The following is a 22,002-nucleotide window of genomic DNA, read 5'->3' as shown; positions in this document are numbered from 1 at the left end:
GGAGGGCTCCTCGCTGCCTGTGCATTAACCTTCGCATTTGCAGAAGGATTTGCGTAGGACAGAAACAAAGTAGAGCTGGGCGGGTTCATCTTCCCACTCTCAAGACAGGGATAGAGGAGGACCAAGATGTGAGAGCTGTTCAAGGTCCGCCCAGCAGTGTCCTGCCTCCCAGTTTCATGGAGCAAAACTTGCAGTGTGTGACACAGGAGGTTTGCATGCCCAGAGACGGAAGGTTGAGTTTTCCTGAGTCTGAGTGTTTTGGGTGGGTGACAGCCAAGTGCTGTGCAACACCCTGCATGCATCTACCAGCACCTGATTTGAAGGGCCAGGAGAAGAGGTCTCAGCCCCACAGTACCCCTAGACCAAACACGGAGGGAACTGCAATGGATCAGTGGATAGGGTAGCAGGGTAAGTCAGGCTGCTACCTGCTGGATCCTATATGACCTACAAACTGCAGTGGCAGGGTTCAGGGCTTCTGTAAGACCTTTGATACAGTCACTCCTCAACACTTTTGCCTCTAACCCAGAGAGGTTTGATGAGTGGGCTGGTAGATGAATAAGGAATTGGCTAGATGGTCATGTCCAAAGACTTGCAGTAAACTTTTCAATGTCCAAGCAGAAACCAGTAAGGAGTGGTGTCCCCCAGTGATTTCTGCTGGGACTAGTACTGTTTTATATCTTCATCAATGACACAGTGGTTTGTAGAGTGCTCTTAGGAAGTTTGCAGATAGATCAAGCTGAGTGGTGGTTTATTTGCCAGAGGGAAGGCATACTTCCCCTTTTCCAGCCAGTGAGAACTTTGTCAGACAACCATGACTTCTCAGGTACGATGGATAGTGTTTTAGAACTTATAACTTCATCCACCAGTTCCCTCAGGTTCCTATGGGCTTCTGCACCTTCAGATTCCTTAGATGGTCTTGGACCTAATCTTCTCATACAGTAGGCAATTCATTCTTCTTGTCCCTTCTGCTGCCTTCTGTGACTTGGCTGGTGTGAACAAGTGGAGCTATTAGAAGCAATCCAAAAGCAGTCCTCAGCTATAAGAGATTTTATTCTGGTGAAAGCATCCACCTCTATTCATTAAAGTGGGTAATGGCTTGCATGGAAATCCTAGCAGCCTGGGATTAAGTTTGTGGCTGCATCTTCCCTGGTTTAGTAGCACCTCCTATTCCTGCCTGCAGCTCCTCTGGAGTACAGGTTGTCACAGATGGGGCAAGCAAAAGATGTCCATCATCCTTGTTGGCAGTCATCACACCTGCAGGTACAGCTTCAGTCTGGAATTTTCTCTGTCATCCTAAAGAAGCATCCCTTTTTCTATGGACAGGGATGTGGAAAGTGAGAACATCACTGTGGAGTGGATGGAAACGAAAACCAAGGAAGAAGCAAAGCAGCCTGGGGAAGGAGATCTTCTCTGCCTTGCCCTAGCCACTGTGCTGGATGGAGACTGCAGGGATGCTATCCCACTGGGATGGGTGCTGGGAATCTGCACATAAGTGACTTGTGGTTGAGGAAGGAGTCTCTGCTGCTCTAAGTCCTCCCCAAGGGGACATTAAATGAGAGATGGGGGATGATCCATCATGCTCAGTGAAGGGCAGTGAAGAAACTATGTGGGGGCTCATTGCTATAATAAATGTTAAATGCAAAATCTGTTAATGCATGTTTTGGCATGCTCTATGCTCTCCAGGTGATGAAGCTGGGAAGGTGATGCTCTGATGAACAGAGGAGACAGGAAATGGAGAAGATCTTGCAGCAGTGCTCAAAATTTCATCTCTTTGGGTTGCAGTACATTTGCCACCACATACTGGCTCCCCTCCCAAAGGATGGCAGAACCTGGGTGTTCAGGGTGGCTGTGGGCTGCTCACCAGCCTCTGCCTGTGCTTTAGCCTGAGGGGAAGCAGCATCCCCAAGCAGGGTGTCTCTCCACAGTGGTGGATCACAGAACCACAGAATGTTAGGGGTCAGAAGGAACCTCTGGGGATAATCTAGTCCAATCCCCCTGCTACAGCAGGTTCATCTACAGCAGGTTGCGCAGGACCACATGCAGTTGTGTTTTGAGTATTTCCAGAGAAGAAGATCCACAACCTGTCTAGGTAGTCCATCCCAGTGCTCCATCACCCTCAAAGTAAAGAAGTTTTTCTTCATATTCAGATGTAAGTTCCTGTATTCCAGATTGTGTTTGTTGCCCCTTATCCTGTTGCTGTGCATGACTGAAAACTGTCTGGCCACATCCTCCTGGCACATACCCTTTAGATATTGATAAGTAATGATCATGTATGGTGGACCAGAGGGACAGAAAAAGTGAATGTGTTAGGAGTCAAAGGCACCAGTCCTGGCCTGTCAGATGGCCAGGCTGTGATGTTTAGGCAGATTGTATGCAGACAAGGGTGTTTCTCTTCCCATGGCAAATCCCATTCCCTGAAGGGTGTCCAGCTCAGTCTGGCTGCCCTTGATTCTCTCCACAGCATCAGCCCAATAAGGGCAGGGTGGATGAAAAGACAGGAACTGGATATCAACCTGTGGTGCTGCACACATTGGGCAAGTCAACGTGTGTTCCACGGAGGCTTTGGGGTCTGCAGGCTTTGGGGACTGGGACATCATGACCAAAAAAAAGAAAACCAAGGGAGGATGGTATCACCTGGAGCATGTGGCCTATGAGGAGCCTCTGAGGGTGCTGGGGTTGTTCAGCCTGGACGAGACAGAGAGGAGACCTCATCACTCTCTACAATTACATGAAGGGAGGTTGGAGCAAGGAGTGGGGCAGCCTCTTCTCCTTAGTGTCAAGTGAGAGGACCAGAGGAAATGGTTACGAGCTGGGCCAGGGAGGTTCAGGCTGGATGTTAGGAGGTATTTCTTCACAGAGAGGTCTTTGAACACTGGAATGGTCTGCCTGAGGCAGTGGTGGAGTCACCCTTGCTGGAGGTATTTAATCAGCATGTGTTCCTTGCAGCTAGGGACATGGTTTAGTGTTGACACTTCAGTGCTGGCTCGAGGGTTGGACTGGATGATCTTTGAGGTCTCTTCCAACTGGTGTGATTCTGTGATTCTCACCAGCCACAAAGTGAGTTGTGTGCTGTGGCTGGGGCCTGTCACCCCTGAGGCAGGAGGCAGAGATGTGGCTGGCAGTGGGGAAAGCTGGGGTCTGAGTGCACATGTGAGGAGCTCAGAGAAAGGAAAACCAGAAGGGAGCAGAGAGGTCCAGCTAAGAGCCAAGCAGTTTACACACATCCCCTGTGCCCTGATGAATGGAGACATGAGATACAGTCGGTGAATCCTGAAATCTCCCAGGATTAAATGATTACATTAATCTTTGCTTTCTCTAAGCCGAGGCAGCAGTGGTAGCCACATGCTGGTTCCAGTCCAGGTCTCTCCATGCTAACTTCATGGTGACTTGTAAGGAAGCTGGCACAGCTCACAGTATGCTCACATGAAAATGTCCTCCTTGCCCACATCAAGCCCATACTCACTTTCACCTGATTTCTCCTGGGCACTGCTTGGCATGGGACTAAAATGGAGCAGGAATGTTGTGGGATTATCATAGAATCATAGAATCATAGAATCATAGAATCAACCAGGTTGGAAGAGGCCTCCAAGATCATCCAGGCCAACCTAGCACCCAGCCCTATCCAATCAACTAGACCATGGCACCAAGTGCCTCATCCAGGCTTTGCTTGAGGAGCTCCAGGGACAGTGCCTCCACCACCTCCCTGGGCAGCCCATTCCAATGCCAATCACTCTCTTTGGGAAGAACTTCCTCCTAACATCCAGCCTGTACTTCCCCTGGCACAACTTGAGACCCAGAGAGGTTTCTCTGGAAGCCTGCTGGGCTGATTTCCTTGCCGGAGCGCAGGTGAATGTGCTGTCCACATGCAGGTTTGATGAACCACCCCAGGGCAGGGAAGGTGCTCCAGGCCACCTGCTTGGCAGTGGATGGCAGAGCTACATGGGCTGGCCTTTTCCATCTGCCCTGGCCTGTCCAGGTGTGGTGCTTTTGGGTCCCAGATGCCTTTAAGAAGACCACAGAGACGAAGTGCTCCAAAAAGAGAGAGAGTCCGAAGGGACAGACCTGATCCCCCCAGGACATTGTAACATTGTTACCCCGCTCTGCTTCCCAGGATGGGGCTTGCAAAGCAGAGCCTAGCTGCCGTGGCTCTCTTCCCTGCCTGCACTTCTTGCCTCCCCGGAGGAGCGCCGGTCCCTGCTCACACATGCTCTGCGCGGGGGGATGGCTCCTCGCTGGCAGGGGACCCTGACCTGCCTCATGGGGCCTGCCGAGGCCTTGCAGGCCTGAGCGCGCTTTTGGCCTGCTCTCAGGCCTGCTGAGCCTGGAGGGGTGGAGCACCCTAGGAGGGTTTGATCTGGTATTCTGGATTGGTTTGTGAACCTGCTCATTCTGCCCCTGTGCTCAGCACTGGGCAGGCCACACCCTGAGTGCTGTGTCCAGTTCTGGGCCCCTCAATTCAAGAGAGATGTTGAGGTGCTGGAAGGTGTCCAGAGAAGGGCGACAAAGCTGGTGAGAGGCCTGGAGCACAAACCCTATGAGGAGAGGCTGAGGGAGCTGGGGGTGTGCAGCCTGGAGAAGAGGAGGCTCAGGGGTGACCTCATTGCTGTCTACAACTACCTGAAGGGAGGCTGTAGCCAGGTGGGGGTTGGTCTCTTCTGCCAGGCAACCAGCAACAGAACAAGGGGACACAGTCTCAAGTTGTGCCAGGGGAGGTCTAGGCTGGATGTTAGGAGGAAGTTGTTGCCAGAGAGAGTGATTGGCATTGGAATGGGCTGCCCAGGGAGGTGGTGGAGTCGCCGTCCCTGGAGGTGTTCAAGAAAAGCCTGGATGAGGCACTTAGTGCCATGGTCTAGTTGATTGGCTAGGGCTGGGTGCTAGGTTGGCCTGGATGATCTTGGAGGTCTCTTCCAACCTGGCTGATTCTATGATTCTGCCCGAATGCCTTCTGAACCTCCCTATAAACTTCCAGTCAGCGTGCAGCGTTTCTGTTTTCACTCTCCAAAAGGAGCAAACAGCATTTCTGCCCTCTGCCATTGGGTATCTCAGGGCCCTAAACCAGCATGACAGGCAACGTCTGAAGATGACATTTCTCCTGGGCACACTGGTGATGGACATGACCAGAGGAGATCTCTGGCCACACTAGTGGTTGCCACCCCCAGCTGGCCCCACAGCCAGGATCCAGCAGGACTCACAAGCCATCACAGTCCACTCACCCATGACAGCTCTTGGACTGGATGATCTTGGAGGTCTCTTCCAACCTGGTTGATTCTATGATATGATTCTATGATATGATATGATTCTATGATATGAAGATCTTCACCCCATGCTGGTTGGTGGCTTCAGGGGCAACCACAGCATTGTGAACATTTTAATGCAAAGTTATGCTGGGATGAGCTGCATGGGAGAGCAATTGTCAACAGACCAGTCATGTTCCCAGACCTTCAGGAAAAAATATGAACCAGTTTGGTATCTTTTGTGCCCAGAGTCCAACTAATGGTGCCCTATCTGCCACACCACTTTGTAATGCTCTACAAAGGCCCATCCAGAGGGTCTCACAGAGGAGCCAAAGCAGCTGCTTCTTGTCTTTGGCCCAGTGTTTCAAGTCACAGGGCTTTGCTCAACCAATCTTGATGTCTGAATTTGCTCTCCGAGGGATGCTATTGCTATTTGGCAGTTACTTTCCTTGCTCTGCTGTGGTGAGGTCTTCCAGGGCTGGAGAAGTATCAAGTTCAGCTTGAGATGGACTTGGACACCCTGCAAGGACTCCGCCTGAGGAAAATTTGGGGGCAAAGCAGCTTATTTGAAGGCAGCTGCTGGAAAGATGGATGTTACCTAGAGTGAGCCCAGTGCCTGCATCTGCCCAAGGGAGTGAGAGAAGCAATGATGAGAAGGTGAGTCACAAAATGCAGCCTCTTCTCTTACCACCATCCCTCTGGTCAACAATTGCTTGCAATAACAAGCTGGAATGTTATCTTCATTCCTAATGAGCTGCCTTGCTCATCCTGACTCCTCTATGCCTCTGACGAGCTGAGTGGAGGAAGGAGCCAGTGCAGAAATACCAGGGGAGTGTATCCTTGATTTCCAATTGCCCAAGTATTAGCTATTTTCTGCCCCTGCTACTGACACATGCATGCAGGAGGAGTAGGAAAGCTGATGGAATTATTTTTAATCTTTTTTTTAAGCTCAGAATCAATGTTTATGCACCAGAGCTAAATTATTTATACACATAATGTTATAGGTTTCACATGGATGGCTTTTATTAGCATTTGGCAGATGAGAAATCATACCTGACCTACTTGTACAAGCCCCTCTTGAGCCTTTCTGTGATGACAGGGTGTCAGGAAGGAGTGAAGGTCCTCACCCCAGTCCAGCTGTGGGGATGTGTGAGCAGTGGGAGAGCCAGTGGAGGGAGAACAGCTGTCTCAGCACCTCCTGCAAGGCATTTTGCCACTTTAGATATGAGGGAGAACATGCACAAGGGGACTATTTTTGAAGTCTTGCAAAATCCTGGCTACACTTGCCTCTCTGGTCCCATGGGTTTTTTTCAAGGACTGTGCCCCTTTTCTTCTGCAGTGAAGGAAAAATGCGCTTCCCAGTGAGGCATCACAACCTCAGCAGAGGTTTTGGGGGAGCAGCTTTGTCTCCAGGAGGGGTAGCTCCATCAGGACCACACATCCTCAAGTCGCTCCAACTTGACAGCATGCATTTCCCCTGAAAGACTCAGCCAGCCTTTTCTAAACCAACATGTCACAGGCACTTGAGATGGCTTTCTTCTTGTCTCACAATTAATGCATTTTTTATAAAGCCCAGGCTCCAGTTTCCTTTCATGTTACCAGGAGGATATCCTTTTCCTTGTTAAGCTTCAGAAGGATATTTTTTCACCCAAAGGATTAATCTCCAGTGTCCTGTACACAGGACAGAGGGATGCATTGGCCAAATGGCCCAGTGAGGATGCTGGTGCACCACAGGAGCCCATGTGTGTGTGCTGGCAATGGTGCTTGCTGCAGCCCACAGCCATTTCAACAGGTGGAAATACAGTCCTGCAGCAGTACTTGCTGGTAGCTTTGCAGCACAAAGGAGATTCAGTGCCTTGCATATACTGGCACACACCAATCTTTCTCATTCCCAATTGCAGCACAAAGGTGGACGTCCAACTGGATGTCACAAGCTATGGTGGATGAACCTGCTCCTGTTTAAAAAAAGCCAAACAGACCCACACATCTGCAGCACAGAATGAAAATATTTGTTCTTTGGAGAAGGATGAAATTTGTTCCATGAAGCTAGAGAACCCTAACTGTGATGCGATGCTTGATGAGTTACATTCATATCTGAAGTCAGTTTAGGCATGTGGAGGGTGCTGGCAATCACTGTTGAGCTTTTCGTGTTGAAGGAGTGTGACCATGTGAACAAGGCCAAGTGCAAGGTCCTGCAACTTGGTCAGGGCAGTCCCCTCTATCAATACAGCTGTAGGATGTACTTTAGGGATGCCCTGCCAAGAAGGGCTTTGGAGTACTGGAGGATGAATAGCTGGAAGTGAGCTGGCAATGTATGCCTGTAGCCCAGAAAGCCAACTGTATTGTGGAATGTATCAAGAGAGATGTGGCCAGGAGGTGTATGGAGGTGACTCAGACCCTCTGCTCTGCTCTGGTGAGACCTCATGTGGAGTATTGTGTCCAGGTCTGGGGCTCTTGACACAGAAACAAAATGGACATGTTGGAGTGGGTAGAGAGGAGTGCCACAAAAGTGATCAGAGGGCTGGCATGCCTTTTCTATAAGGAAAGGCTGAGAGAGTTGGGATTGTTCAGCCTGGAGAAGAGGAGGCTCTGGAGGGTGACTGTTCCAGTCTGGGCCACGAGCATACCTGGTTCTGGAGAACAAAACCGACTCGTACCCCTTTTCAGGGGTGAGAATGAGGATACTGAACGCTGATTGGAAGTTTTACAGAGAAATTCTGTTTACAAGAGCATATATACAAAAGGCAGTCAGGTAGAGTAAGCATAAAATCCACTGGGCCTGAACTGGCCTTCTAGAATCCTCCGCCCCTTTCACCCTCAGTCAGCCTAATGGTAGGCTGAAACCGCCCCTCCAGGCTGGGCCTGCGAGGCCTCAGTGGCCCAGCTCCCTGCCCACCAACTCCCACACCAACCGCAACTGAGAGCGTGTGCTGCTCGGGGAAGTGGAAGGAAGAGAAGCAGGGAGAAGGGGGAGAGACCAAGTCAGGCACTATCCTTTAAGCTGTCATACTGGAAAAGGAATAGATTTAACAAGGCCAAGTGCAGGGTTCTGCACTTTGGCCACAACAACCCCAAGCAGCGCTATAGGCTGGGGACAGAGTGGCTGGAGAGCAGCCAGGAGGAAAGGGACCTGGGGGTACTGGTGGATAGTAGCTGAAGATGAGGCAGCAGTGTGCCCAGGTGGCCAAGAGAGCCAATGGCATCCTGGCCTGCATCAGGAACAGTGTGGCCAGTAGGACAAGGGAGGTTATTCTTCCCCTGTACTTAGCACTGGTCAGGCCACACCTTGAGTGCTGTGTCCAGTTCTGGGCCCCTCAATTCAAGAGAGATGTTGAGGTGATGGAGCATGTCCAGAGAAGGGAGACAAAGCTGGTGAGGGGCCTGGAACACAAATCCTATGAGGAGAGGCTGAGGGAGCTGGGCCTGTTTAGCCTGGAGAAGAGGAGGCTCAGGGGGGACCTCATTGCTGTCTACAACTAACTGAAGGGAGGCTGTAGCCAGGTGGGGGGTGGCCTCTTCTCCCAGGCAACCAGCAACAGAACAAGGGGACACAGTCTCAAGTTGTGCTGGGGGAAGTATAGGCTGGATGTTAGGAGGAAGTTCTTCACAGAGAGAGTGATTGGCATTGGAATGGGCTGCCCAGGGAGGTGGTGGAGGCACCGTCCCTGGAGGTGTTCAAGAAAAGCCTGGATGAGGCACTTAGTGCCATGGTCTAGTTGACTGGATAGGGCTGGGGGATAGGTTGGACTGGATGAGCTTGGAAGTCTCTTCCAACCTGGTTGATTCTGTGATTCCATGATTCTATGAATTAGGAGTGACATAAGAATAAGAATATTACAATATCCTGGGATGGGCCTCTGTCCCTGTGGTTTTGTTTAAGGAGGACCTGGGATCCTTCAAGTTACCACAGGGATGGACCTAGTCATGGCTTTTAAACACCTAAAGGGGGATGATAAGAAAGGTGGAGAAGGGGCCTGTACAAATAGGAGAAGGGGCAACATTTATAAACTGAAAGAGGGTAGGCTTAGGTTGGACATGAGAAAAAAAGCGTTTACAAGGGTGGTGAGGCACAGGCACAGATTGTCCAGAGGCTCTATGGATGCTCCATCCCTGCAAGTGCTCAAGGCCAGGTGGTATGCTGTTTCAAGCAACCTGATCTAGTCAAACATGTCTCCACCTATGGCAGGGGGATTGGACTAGATGGCTTTTAAAGGTCCCTTCCAACCCAAGTCATTCTGTGACCTATGATTTAGTTGCTCTTTCAACACTTCCCAATGGAGAAGGGCTGCGAGGACTCACACTATGTCACACAGATAGTGATCCATGCAGCCACTGAAGCATAAAGGAAACTCTCAGTAGACTTTTTACCAGCACTTCATCCCTAGCACTCCTTACATAAAGCAGAAAAGGTGTGGTGAGCTGCTCTCTCACTTCGCTGCTCTTTGTAATTGATGGAAGATTACCAGGAGCATGTTACTGCAGGAAATATTTTCTAAGGCTAAACAACACTTGATGAGGGTGTGATAATAAATTACCAAGCATGCATCTTGCTACTCCAAATGATGAGTATTGGTTTGTCCTTCCTATGTGTTGTTTCCATAGAAGCAGAGCTTAACCTTTTAAGTGCAGATTATAAAGACACCTAATTCAATTAAAATTAGACTTGAAGCATATCAGCACTTAATACTCAAGGGTTATTATATGACTGGATATAGACATCGTTCTGATTGGCAGGCACCACAGTTTCCATCTGAGACATTTGGAAAAACAGATTTGTGGTGGGAACTTTAGGGTTTTCCTACACCTTTCCTTATGAAGTCCATTAATTGCTAGCTAACACCTCTGAAATAGAACCATAGAAGCACAGAATGTTAGGAGTTAGCAGGGACCTCCAAACATCATCTACTCCAACTCTCCTGCCAAAGCAGGATCACCTAGGGCACACCACATAGCAATGTATCTGGATAGGTTTTGAAAGTCTTCAGAGAAGGAGACACCACAACCTCTCTAGGCAGCCTGTGGCAGTGCTCCTTCATCCTTAGTAAAGAAGTTTCTTTTCATGTTGAGGTGGAACCTCCTGTGTTTTAGATTGTGCCTGTTGTTCCTTGTCCTATTGCTGGGCACCACTGAAAAGTGCTTGACACCTTTAACTTGACACTTACCCCTCAGATATTTCTAGATGTTGGTGAGATCCCCTCTCAGCCTTCTCTTCTCAAGATTAAACCACTCCAGTTCTCTGTCTTTCCTTATAGGAGAGATGTGCCAGTCCTGCAACAATCCTTGTGGCTCTCTGCTGGACTCTCTCCAGCAGGTCCCTGTCTCTCTTAGAATCATAGAACCAACCATGTTGGAAGAGACCTCGAAGATCATCCAGTCCAACCTATCACCCAGCTCTAGCAAATCAACTAGACCATGGCACTAAGTGCCTCATTGAGTCTTTTCTTGAAGACCTCCAGGGATGGTGCCTCCACCACCTCCCTGGGCAGCCCATTCCAATGGGAAATCACTCTCTCTGTGAAGAACTTCCTCCTTGAACTGGGGAGCCCAAAACTGGATACAGTATTTTAGCTGTGGTCTCACCAGGGCAGAGTAGAGAGGGAGGAGAACCTCCCTAGCCCTGCTGGACATGCTTTTCTTGAGGCATCACAGGATGTGCCCTTTTGGCCCTCTTGGCCAAAAGGGCACATTGCTGTTCCATGGAGATATCCCAGTCTGGTACTTGGGTAGACCTGGCCTCCCAGATGTCAACTGGTCTTTCTCCATGGAGCTGCTTCCCAGCAGGACAAGCCCTAGTCTGTACTGGTGCCTGCTATTATCCTTTCCCAGATGCAGGACCCTCATGCCTCCGAATCTGCTCCTCTGGGAACCCAGCACAGAACACAGGCACAAAAATGCAATTAAAGTTATTTATTGTAGGTTTTCTTTTCTGAACTGACAAAGAGGGCTTCCCAGAGCTCGATAACACGACACAATGTTATACACCATTTCACAACTAGTCCCTTGTCGCTTTATTAAGAACATAGTAATTTAAAAATATCTAAATATTTACATATTAATAAAACATATATACAGAAGATTGAGACATTTTTACCTAAATATGGAATGATTTTTTTCTTTTCTTCTTCTTCTCTCTAGTAAACCCTATAAAAAGATTTCTGAAGAAAGTCTGAACAGTAGTCACAGTAAGTAAACACAAATGCAATCTTCCAAATTTACAAAACGCTGATTCCGTTGCTGAAGGGTTACAACACGGACACAACAGACTGGTGCCCCCTGCCCAACGCAGGCAACTCCAAGCCACAAAGGAAGGAAAGACTCAAATATTAAGGTTTGCAGTGCATATGCAATCTAGTCCACAGTTTCCAAAGTTTCAGAGAGAACATGGTCATTCCTAACAGTCCATGGTAGGTAGGCAGGGAAGGGTTGGGAGCCTCATTTCTCAGGTGCTGAGAGAACAATCTGCTCCCGCTGATTTCGGTGTTATTTGTGGGCATTCAGTGACATCTGATAAAACAGGCTTTGGGATTGTTAAAAAAAAAGACTAAATATTTTGAAAACCATCCCACTCTGTAATAGCACTTCTGTTGAGACACTCAAAGGCCAAATGGTTTCCAAAAAAACCTGAAAGATGCACCTAAGATACACATGGAGAAAGGGAACACAATAGTAAATGCTCTAGCAAGCTCTCCCTCAAATTGCAGGAAACTACCTGGTGATGGATAGATGTTGCAGGTAAGACCTTCTAGACTTTTCCCTAACATTTTTAAAGTGAATTTAGTGCTGATGAAAGGTGCAGAAGTGAAGGTTTGCATGGAGGGCCGTGTACAATTCTACCTTAGCCCTGACCTGAAAGGACCAACCCTTTCAGCCTCTAAGAGGGTAGTGCAATTTTTTGATCGATTCAGTCATCTTAACTGCTGAGATACCAATAGAGTGCCAGTCAAAAGGTGACTTTTTTATTTAAAAATAGGTGAATATTGTTGCCAAGGGCAGCAGTTGAAAAATCACAGTGTGCAGACCCTCTTCCTGGAAATCGGCAAACTAATACATTTTGAGATTGAGGTGGTAAGGGCAAGCTGGGGGGAGGGGGGAAAAGGAGGGGAGAATGACCACCTCCAGCAATCTGCACTACAAAGATGCTCAAAAGCCATCCCCACTAAGACCATGTAGGGGAAATTGTTTGAGGAATAGCCTCTCCTTGCTATAAGGGCACTGCTGGGAGGAATCCTGCTTTATTTCTTGCTAAATCCAGCAAGAACTTTTTAATCACAGCTGTGTACAATTGGTCATTGGTTCCATGGTAGCCAGGAAAAGAAAAAGTGGGTCTGCAGAAGCAAAGAGCTTTGCTGAGTCAAATGCTCACTGAGCCCCTGGGTTTTGTGATGGAGAGAGATGCCACTCAAATCCCCAGGGACAGGAAGAGCCACCCAACTGTGTGTATCCACCTCTGCATGGCTTAACAATGAAATGCTGCTGGCAAGCATACAATCACGTGGAAAAATACAATCATGGAGGAAAACCAAAGGCAAGAGGATGTGTTCTGAGTGGATACCCAGCTAATTAAATAATGCATTGGATACAGAGGGAAATCATCTTTAATTAAGATGAAGAACAGTGAAGCAGTCTGGTGGTTTCATTATTTGAAGTTACAAGGAAAATGCATGGAGCAACAGGAAGTTGAAGGGAAAACATTATGGATGTCCACATCTTCTGGTATGCTGAAATTCTTGCGCCGCTCTTGAGGGAACATTATTGGAAGGAGAGGATGCTCCTACCCACTAAGAACACTGATGCAGGATGTGAAATTCAAACTGAAAAGTCTGGGTTTGTGTCTATCAGGTGATCTGTTGTGGTGTCAAAAAGGCTACCTGAAGGAAGAAAGAGTTTGGGGAAAAAATCAGTTAAAAAACCCTCTAAAAATTAAAGAAATCAGTAATTCTGAGGAAAAAGAGAAATTATTTGAGTTCTAAGTTTAATTTGTCATGGAGTTAAATGTAGGCAGTGGATGCTGACTTCCACTTAGAGCAGAGCTCAATGGGCTGAAGAAAAATCAAATTAAATAGACATTTTTTTCTCCTGAGTACCGAACATGCCAACCAAGTTTCTTCACAGAACACATCATGCACCCCACTTCAGATGTAAAGCACTGCGTTAGACTTTGGCACAATCTGCGTTGTGCTGCTCACCCCTTTGAAGTTACAATTCTGAAGGAGTGAGAAAAGCACCACATGAATTTTAAACCTGGAGTATGGACTCCACAGCACTCCACAGCAGTCTAAATGCATACAGAATAATACATACATGTGTAAAAGGTGCACGGTATGCTTATAGCCCATCTTTTTAAAAGCACTTTAAGAATGTGCTTTTTCTAAACAGAACAATGGAAGATGGACAGAAGAATTACAAGAACACAGGGCAAATAGGAGACAGACATCAATCAGTCTGAGAGGCAAATACAACCCAATGAAAAGGGAAGACGCATACAATCATGCACTGGAAGGATAAAGATTTATATTACAATAAAGGATTTATAGTCAAGGTTTCTAAAAGGTTCAGGGTTTTTTAAGGGTTCGTTTTCTTGATATTGTATTTCAAGAGAAAAGGAGACAACCTATATAGAATTGGATTGTTCCTGTTTTCTTATCATCTGTTTCTTTACCGAGAGATTGCTCTGATCTTTTCACAAAGCCGTATCACCCCTGGACCTGAGGATTGCGTTGTTACTGTTTCGCTGCCTTTTAGCAATGGGGAAATTCTTTCTCATCTTGAAATTAACCCCAGTGCGGATAAACCACACAAACTCAAAGCAGAGATGTGGTCCCAAGCACGGTATAAGGAGGGCTCTCTCATGGTTCCGTGCTGTGCATATCATTCAAATCCAATTTTCAAAATAAGGATTCAAGAAAAGGGTGCTGCAGCTGGCTTACATTTGTTTCCATATGCAGAACTTAGGGGCTGTGCCTTCCTTTTGTTTTTGTTTTAAAATGCAAAATCCAGATGCTTCAAGTCAACTGTAGACCAAAATAAGATGACAAGAGGAGAAACTTCTGTACTGTGAGGGTGATGGAGCACTGGAACAGGCTGCCCAGAGAGGCTGTGGAGTCTCCTTCTCTGGAGACTTTCAAAACTCACCTGGATGCATTCTTGGGCAGCCTGCCCTAGGTGATCCTGCTTTGGCAGGGGGTTGGACTCAGTGATCTCCAGAGGTCATTTCCAACCTCTAACATGCTGTGATTTTATGAACCCTTCTGCCATACTAACTTCTACAGAAAGCCTCTAAAAACTGTCACATCTTTGTTCAGATAAAGATCTTCCTCACACCTTCCAGGTTCCTCTATCACCAAGAAAGTAATCACTTTTTTCACTTAGTCCATGGTAATTACCCCTGGAGCTGTCTGATCTATCTCAGCTCAGGCCTGGACATAGCCGTCAGCTTTTTGTAGGTGCAAAAGCTGCAACTGTGGAAGACCTGGTCTTTGATAACATTTGTTAGAGGCAATTCTTCCAGTACTTCCTGGAGATTTATCTGTCAATGTACCAGCTCGTTTAAGTGCCATGGTTCTTCCAATTTACTTTAAACACCCTTCAATCAACAGCTTTTAAAGCAAAGGCCCTCTTGGTGTTGAGAGTGATTTTAAAATGGGAGCATGATTTCTGCTCAGAAGTGCTAAAATATAATTGGAAAAAAAATGTCCTCCTTAGTTTTATGAGGATGTACCAGCTCCATTTTTTTCATAAGGCTTCTGAGTTCTAAAAGAAGGTTTTGAAAACAAAACACCTCCTGCTCTCCTCGAAGCCCAGGACTTTGCTGAATGTGTGCACAGAGAGAGCAGGTTCAAACCCGGCTGTAGGCACCTCTACCAATTAACTGCACTCAGACCAAATTCCTGCTGGTTCTAAAGGAGGGACGATGCTCTAACACAAGCTGTTCCCCCTTTCTTTCTGGAAGCAGACCTCTTTTCTACCAATAATCAAGAGACCTGAGAGCAACCACACTTCTGACTGAGGTGTCTAAATGAAATGTGAGCCATAGGCTATGATCTGAAAATGCATAGGTTGAGGCATTTCAGCACTGCTATCCCACATGTACCCAGATCTTGTTCATAATGTCACTGGTGTCACAGGCAGGATTGTCTGAGCAGGAAAGGCAGATTAAATGTATCTGAGTTAGCCTTTTTTTTTTGGCACCAGCACTTACTGTTGATTCAATTCATTCACTCTTTACAGCTTTGCTCAATTCTTGGAGACCAAGAGATCAGGCATCCAATGTCTGTCAGATATAGTTTCCATATTCCACCTCTTCTCCCTATCCACTTTTCTGCAAGATCAACTCTCCTCCAGCCAAACAATCCAATTTGGTCTGGTTTATCTCTAGCAACACTCCAGGTTAACCACTGATCACTGACCTGCAAAGTTATTTAGGTTGGAAAGACTCTTAAGATCATTGAGTCTAACAGTTAACCTAGCACTGTAAAGTCCACCACTAAACCATGTCCCTAAGTACCACATCTACACATCTTTTAAATACCTTCAGGGATGGTGATTCCTCCACTTCCCCAGGCAACCTGTTCTAGTGCTTGATAACTCCTTTGGTCAAGAAATGTTTACTAATATCCAGTCTAAACCTCTCCTAGCACAACTTGAGGACATGATTTATCTGACATTAACTGACATCTGCAGCCCAACATGCCAGGTACTGTACAAACACACAGGCAGAGAGACTCTTCCCCAAAGATTTTTCAAGGTAAACAGAGAAGACAGCTGAATAAATCACACAAAGGCTCTCTTCAAAGAACCTGTCAGTAACACCCCTTTATAAAACCAGCTGTACCAAGACAAGGAAAGACCTCTGTAAAAGTTACACTCCATCTCTTTTGCTACACTCCTTGATAGAAAGCATCTGTATTTTGTCTCTCTGTCATAATTACTGTCATTATATTGTCTGTATATCACTTAAAATCATTTACTTCCAAGAACAGTATGATATTACATGGATACATACTAGAAAGAGGCACTCACACATGTATAATAATGGGTGTGAGTCAAACACTTGGCTTACAGCCTGTGAGTGTCACCTCCCCCACCAATGCAAACTGCAGCCTTGTTTATTTAGGTGTCCTTCCACAGATAGCACTTTTCAACTCAAAAACTGCATGTCTGGATGCTCAGAGGTGTACAAAGAAGAAGACTCCAATGATGACCTGCTCATGGGTGGAAAGGAAGTTGTCTTCTCTACCACAATGATCTTAGTACACTCATTTCTATCAATGATGGACAACCCAAGTAGTGCTACAGAAACTGTGCTCAAAGAAAAGCCCAGCAATCCAGTCATTCTGCTCCTCAAAATGATTACCAGAGCAATGAAAGGATAACACTATGTCACATTACTAACCTTTATGAGGGTTCTCTTGCAACAGAATTGCTTCCCTCCCTGATAAAGGAAATGAACAGGATGTCACTTGGAAGAGACCTTTCAAACCAGAGCTTCCTGCATCTATTATCACAACTGTACCCTGAAATATTATTCAGTGTCTGGCCAAGAAAGCAGCACAGCAGCTCCCAGCCAGCATGCACTCCCAGCCCCCACTGGGTCCATGCCAGAACAAGACTATAGCTGCTTGTCCTCCCAACTGCTTCGCTGGTCCTATTCCTTAGTAACTGCACGTGCTCCGACAGCGGGATTTCAGCCGACAGCGCTGCACGGCTGGCAGCTGCTGCTCCGGCACACAGCAGCAGTGTGTGAAAGCTCCTGCTCCAGCCCTTATGCAAGAGGGATCAGGAAGCTCTTACACAAGAGACAGATGCTGCTGTGGTACAGTGCTCTGTTGTCTACCCCATAGCATCCAGGTACTGACCCATGTGCTCAGCAACCAAGCACCAGGCCTGTCCTGCTCTTCACAGCAATGGCATCGCTTATCTCCAACCACCCTTTGTTGCTACAACTTAGAAATAGGATAAAAATGCACCACGACCCATAAGTCTATTTGTTTACTCAAGATCTTCCCTCCAGTTAATTTGACTTTGGTGATAACAGGGAACATCTTGTTGAAATGGCAGAGAAATGACTCTGTAATGAAGGGAAATGACCATCTCCTCAGGCTCCAGTCCCACCGAATTTTCAGAGATGGCAGCTCAGCTCCTACTATCAGGGCAGTTATTGATGGACTGACTCTTCATGAGAGAGCGCTTCAAATTTTAGTCTTAGCCTGTCTTGATATCAACACCATGTGCAACCACATGCAAAATTCTTCTTTCCCACTCCACACAGCTGCAGAGCTGCTGTTTAGCAGCTGTCAGGCTTTTAAGGCAGGGTAGCTGCACTTCAAGAAAACCTAAACCAGTACTTAACTAACATATAAATATCTTTGCAATCTTCTATGAGCCTAAGATGTTATTGCTAATACCTTGGACAACTAAATGGGCAATACAACACAAACTGCTGTGTTAGTTCCTACCAGTAACTCCATTAAGATTAAAAAACCACCTGAAATATTAGGGATGACTGCAGGTCCCTATCTGCCATGAGAAAAGTAACTTACTAGCCTTATTAGCTTAGCTGTCACCACGAACCTTGAGGTTTCATGAATATGAAATAGAGGGAAAATTGTAGTATTGTGATGTATTTGTGTTTTTAATGCAGGCCATTCAAAACTTAAGATAGCTGGGTCCTCCTGTGTACAATTACATGACTGTATGTGGCACACCAGGATTATTGAAACCTGCTTCTGTGCCTTAAATAAACGAACACACACATGGGAAGCTGATAAAAATTTTAATGCATTTTACCTGTTTGCAGTAGAGAAATGTCCGGCTTCTCATCACAGTCAGTTGCCTCTGCTGATTACAAATATAAACAAGAAATCTCATTACTTTTACTGAATACAGAAATGTGATTAAAAAGCCAGAGAGTGTGGAGTGATTCTGCATTTTCTATCTGCTTCCTTCAGCTGCAATTTGCTACTGTTCAGTTAAAACCTCAATGCTTGAAGGAAAAGGTCATATCATAAAAATGCAAACTTAAGCGAGGGAGTTGCGTACTAAGAAGCAGCTGTGCCAGCAGTGGGACAGAGTAACATCTTTTAAGGTGCCATGATATCCAGATCATAGAACTGCAGAATGTTACAGGTTGGAAGGGACTTCCAGAGATCATCAAGTCCAAATCCTGCTGCCAAAGTGGGATCACCTAGGGTAGGCCACATCCAGGTGGTTTTGAAAGTTTCCAGAGAAGGAGACTCCATGACCTCTCTGGGCAGCCTGTTCCAATGCTCAATCACCATCACCATGAAGAATTATCTCCTCGTGTGGAATCTCCTGTGTCATAGCTGGTATCCACTGTTCATTGTCATAGAATCATAGAATCAACCAGGTTGGAAGAGACCTCCAAGATCATCCAGTCCAACCTAGCACCCAGCCCTAGCCAATCAACTAGACCATGGCACTAAGTGCCTCATCCAGTCTTTTCTTGAACACCTCCAGGGACAGAGACTCCACCATCTCTTATTACTGGGCACCACCAAAAAGGCACTGTCACCTTCATCTGCCACTCACTGACACCTGCCACTCAGATATTTAAAACATTAATAAGATCCCATCTTAGCCTTCTCTTCTCAAGACTAGAGAGCCCCAGGTCTCTCAGTTTTTTTTCCACAGGAAAGAGGTTCAAGTCCCTTAATTATCCTTGTAGCTCTACGTTGGACTCTCTCCTAGGATGATAAAAGGTGTCATAATCATCTAATAAAATCACGTATGAAATATCCCCTGCAGTGCTTGGATGAAGGAACCTCTCTGGCTAGCAATCCACCCACAACAGCTGCCTACAGGAGAAGGATGAATATTCCAAATTTTGCTCCCAAACATCCTGGGGTCACAGGCAAGGGTCACAGGCAAGGGACAGTTTTATTAGGGCAGAATGTCTGCAAACATGCAGGCAGGTACATGGCATAATTAAGAGCCCCATGACCATGCAGGTAACTTGTCAATCACAGTGGAGGCACACACATGCTTTCGACCCACAGCTTATGCAAGAGCATTTGACTTCATTTAGCCCATGGTGAAAGCAGGCTAAAGGCCTAATCTGTTCGTCTTATATTTGCCACAGGCCAAGGGGAATGCATGAAGATAACTAATTTGGCTCAGGAGATGTGCAGGGACTTGTTAGACTGTATAACCTGGGGTGTGCATGTGAACCCCAAGAAAGTTACAGGCATTGTAACAGGAAATCAGTGCCTAACTTACTCAAGCCATATTCAGAATGCTATTACCTTTGCCTTTTGATGCTGCAAGGTGATATTTAAGGCCTTTAAAACACTATGAGCTCTTTGACAGCAAACTAGGTGTGGTCAAAACAGATCAGCCCATTACACTGTACATGTCTGTACATCTACTTACTTCATTCCACAACATCTATAGGGATCAAATCTGACCAAGGATACTGATGCACTAAGCAACTTCCTTCAGCCCCACCTAAATCTAAAGCAACTCTCTTCACCTTTTTCATGGCTCTACACACAAGGATGTTGAGTTGTTGTGTATGGAGAACTAGTCCAGCTCTTGATCTACATCAGTTTCCTAATGTAGATCCATCAACCCTTGGCTATGCACCCCTGGACCAAGAGTCTGCTCTCTCTCCCACATGCAAGGATATCAGTTTAGTTTTGTCCCTCTACTCAGCTCTGCAAAATTAACTGAACTAAAGAAAACAGAAACAAACCAACTCCCCTAGTAGTAAGCAGCTTTCCTGCTACAGAGCATTTAAATGGAGAGACCTGGCAAGTACACAACACAGACCTGCAAGTGACTGTCTTGAGTCAGCACCTTTTCCTGCTCTGAGAAGGTGACACACTGAGCAGAAATAAATGAAATTATTTTTACAACTTATCATGAGAATCTTGAATTTTTGAAGGAATGAGTGGCTCAATAGTTGGGAAGAAGTTACCTAAGCTGGTTTGAATCTGGACTGGCGAGGCATTGGAATAGGTTGCCCAGGGAGGTGAAGTCATTCACTGTTCCTGCAGGTGTTCAAGAAATGTGTGGGCATGGCATTTTGGGACATGGTTTAATGGCCATGGTGGTCTTGGAGGTCTTTTCCAACCCAAGCAATTCTATAATTCTATGACTGGATGCACAAGGGAGGAGACAGCACAGTGAAACAAGCAGCTGAGAAACAACTAACAAGCACATCTTAATCTGGAATGACTTTCTGAGGCCAATTCTAGCTATGCTATGAAGAAGCATGTGCACCAAGCAATTCTATAGCAAAGCCACTCAGCAGACAAGAGGCAAAGCTGTAACTGGCCCCTTGAGTTGAAGGGATCCAAGCTATGAAAATGAAAATGCAGATCTGAGCACTAGCAATGGACTGGAAAGTCTTCCCTCTGTTGAGACCAGGGTTGGTGCCACCTATGCCACCCACATAAGCGATAGGTTTTCTGGAAATCTCAGCGATAGGTTTTCTGGAAATCTCAGCAATGACTCTTAGAAGTAGCTCTAGAGATGCAGTTACCTTTCTGCCTAAATATTCCTCTTATGCCTAGTCCAAACTGAACTCAAAGGAAGGCAGTAATACAGAAAGAATCAAACAGAAACTAGAAATCACCTCTCTTTCAGAGTACAGGGACTCAAGTTCTCCAACTCTGCAGAATCAGTTTTGAAGTTACCTCTCCATTTTAATCTGGCACAAGACAGATAAGGTCCAGCTCTCCACTGATTGTTCCAGGCCCATTCCTCATGCCAGCACAAAAGTCTACATGGCTAACAAGATCACAGCCAGGTAAAAACTGACAACATGAATGCTTGTGGCACTGCCAGAAAGGGAGGCACAGCAGATGTCCAGAGAACCTACTCACTCTTTTCAGAAGCTGCCTGAATTTATTTTATGACACTGAAGCTCCAGATGAAGTATGTCACAAAGCCATGACAAACACCTTGACCTCCTAATGTGGATGTAAACCATCAGCTTCTCACATGTCATTCCAAGCAGAAAAGAAGGTTTGTCTTTGTCAACCACACCCAGGGACTGCCAGCCAAACTCTACTTGTCTTGAGCCAGCTTGCAAGACAAGGCAAGTAAGAATAGAACCTACTGTGGGAATTGAGAGCCTCTTTCCTTTCCTTGGCTTAGAGAGAAATCAGTAGCTCCTGCAAAACAGTCCTGGCAGCTGTTTCCTCAGAAGTCCTCCCCCAAAGTGTTTAGCTTCTGAGGTACACGTTTGTCTGTTAAGTGTACACCTGCTGGTTTGCTCCTTGTACATGTATGGTTAGGGCTGGGAAGATAAGGCAGCAATTACTCATGTTAATATTGCTGTCTCTAAGATACTGGTCACAAAAGCACCATACTGCACATCAGACTACATCCTACTCCCTTCCTGGCCCTGTGTTCATTATTAAGCAAAAAGTCAACCTGATCTCTTGCAACATGTGGCTATTGTATCAAAAATACAGACAAAAGAAATGAGAAGGATGAAGAGAAGTAGAAAGCAAATAAAGCCCTCATAAGGAAACCCAGAAGCAGCAGTTTGAACAAGGATGCAGGAGAAGAGTTAAGTGTGTGTACTTCCTTTAGTCCTACTATTTTACACTGGTAAACAACAAACTAATGTTCATTGTAAACAACAATTCAAGGCTGAAGTATTGCAACATGTCATTTATTTAATCCTGCTTGAAATCAGCATGTTTTCTAACACTGCTGTATTTTCCTTTATGGAGTAGGGCAATCAAAAGCTTCCAGGTGACACACAAGGTGATGACTTTGCATGAGCAGCTCTCACCCT

The 22,002-nt window shown here is 46.3% G+C and overlaps 1 protein-coding gene across 4 annotated transcripts in view; it reads right to left on the bottom strand.

Moving 5' to 3' along the window:
* The window catches only part of BEND7 (BEN domain containing 7), a 74,841-nt gene that overhangs the window by 9,218 nt on the left and 43,621 nt on the right, over window positions 1-22,002 (bottom strand). The window contains exons 8-10 of one of the 4 annotated variants that reach the window (XM_064142625.1): window positions 18,021-18,071; window positions 16,627-16,665; window positions 11,127-13,102 (exon numbers count right to left, since the gene is read on the bottom strand). In XM_064142625.1, coding sequence (XP_063998695.1) covers window positions 13,041-13,102; window positions 16,627-16,665; window positions 18,021-18,071 — 152 coding nt within the window. In that variant the 3' untranslated portion in view covers window positions 11,127-13,040. Of the gene's footprint in view, window positions 1-11,126; window positions 13,103-16,626; window positions 16,666-18,020; window positions 18,072-22,002 lie in introns of those variants that run through there. The other 3 variants (XM_064142627.1, XM_064142626.1, XM_064142628.1) reach the window with 3 other exon arrangements.

Source organism: Pogoniulus pusillus, chromosome 4, assembly GCF_015220805.1.
Source record: "Pogoniulus pusillus isolate bPogPus1 chromosome 4, bPogPus1.pri, whole genome shotgun sequence".
NCBI lineage: Eukaryota > Metazoa > Chordata > Aves > Piciformes > Lybiidae > Pogoniulus > Pogoniulus pusillus.
Note: the sequence above shows the minus strand (reverse complement) of the source record. Positions and strands in the feature narration are given on the sequence as shown.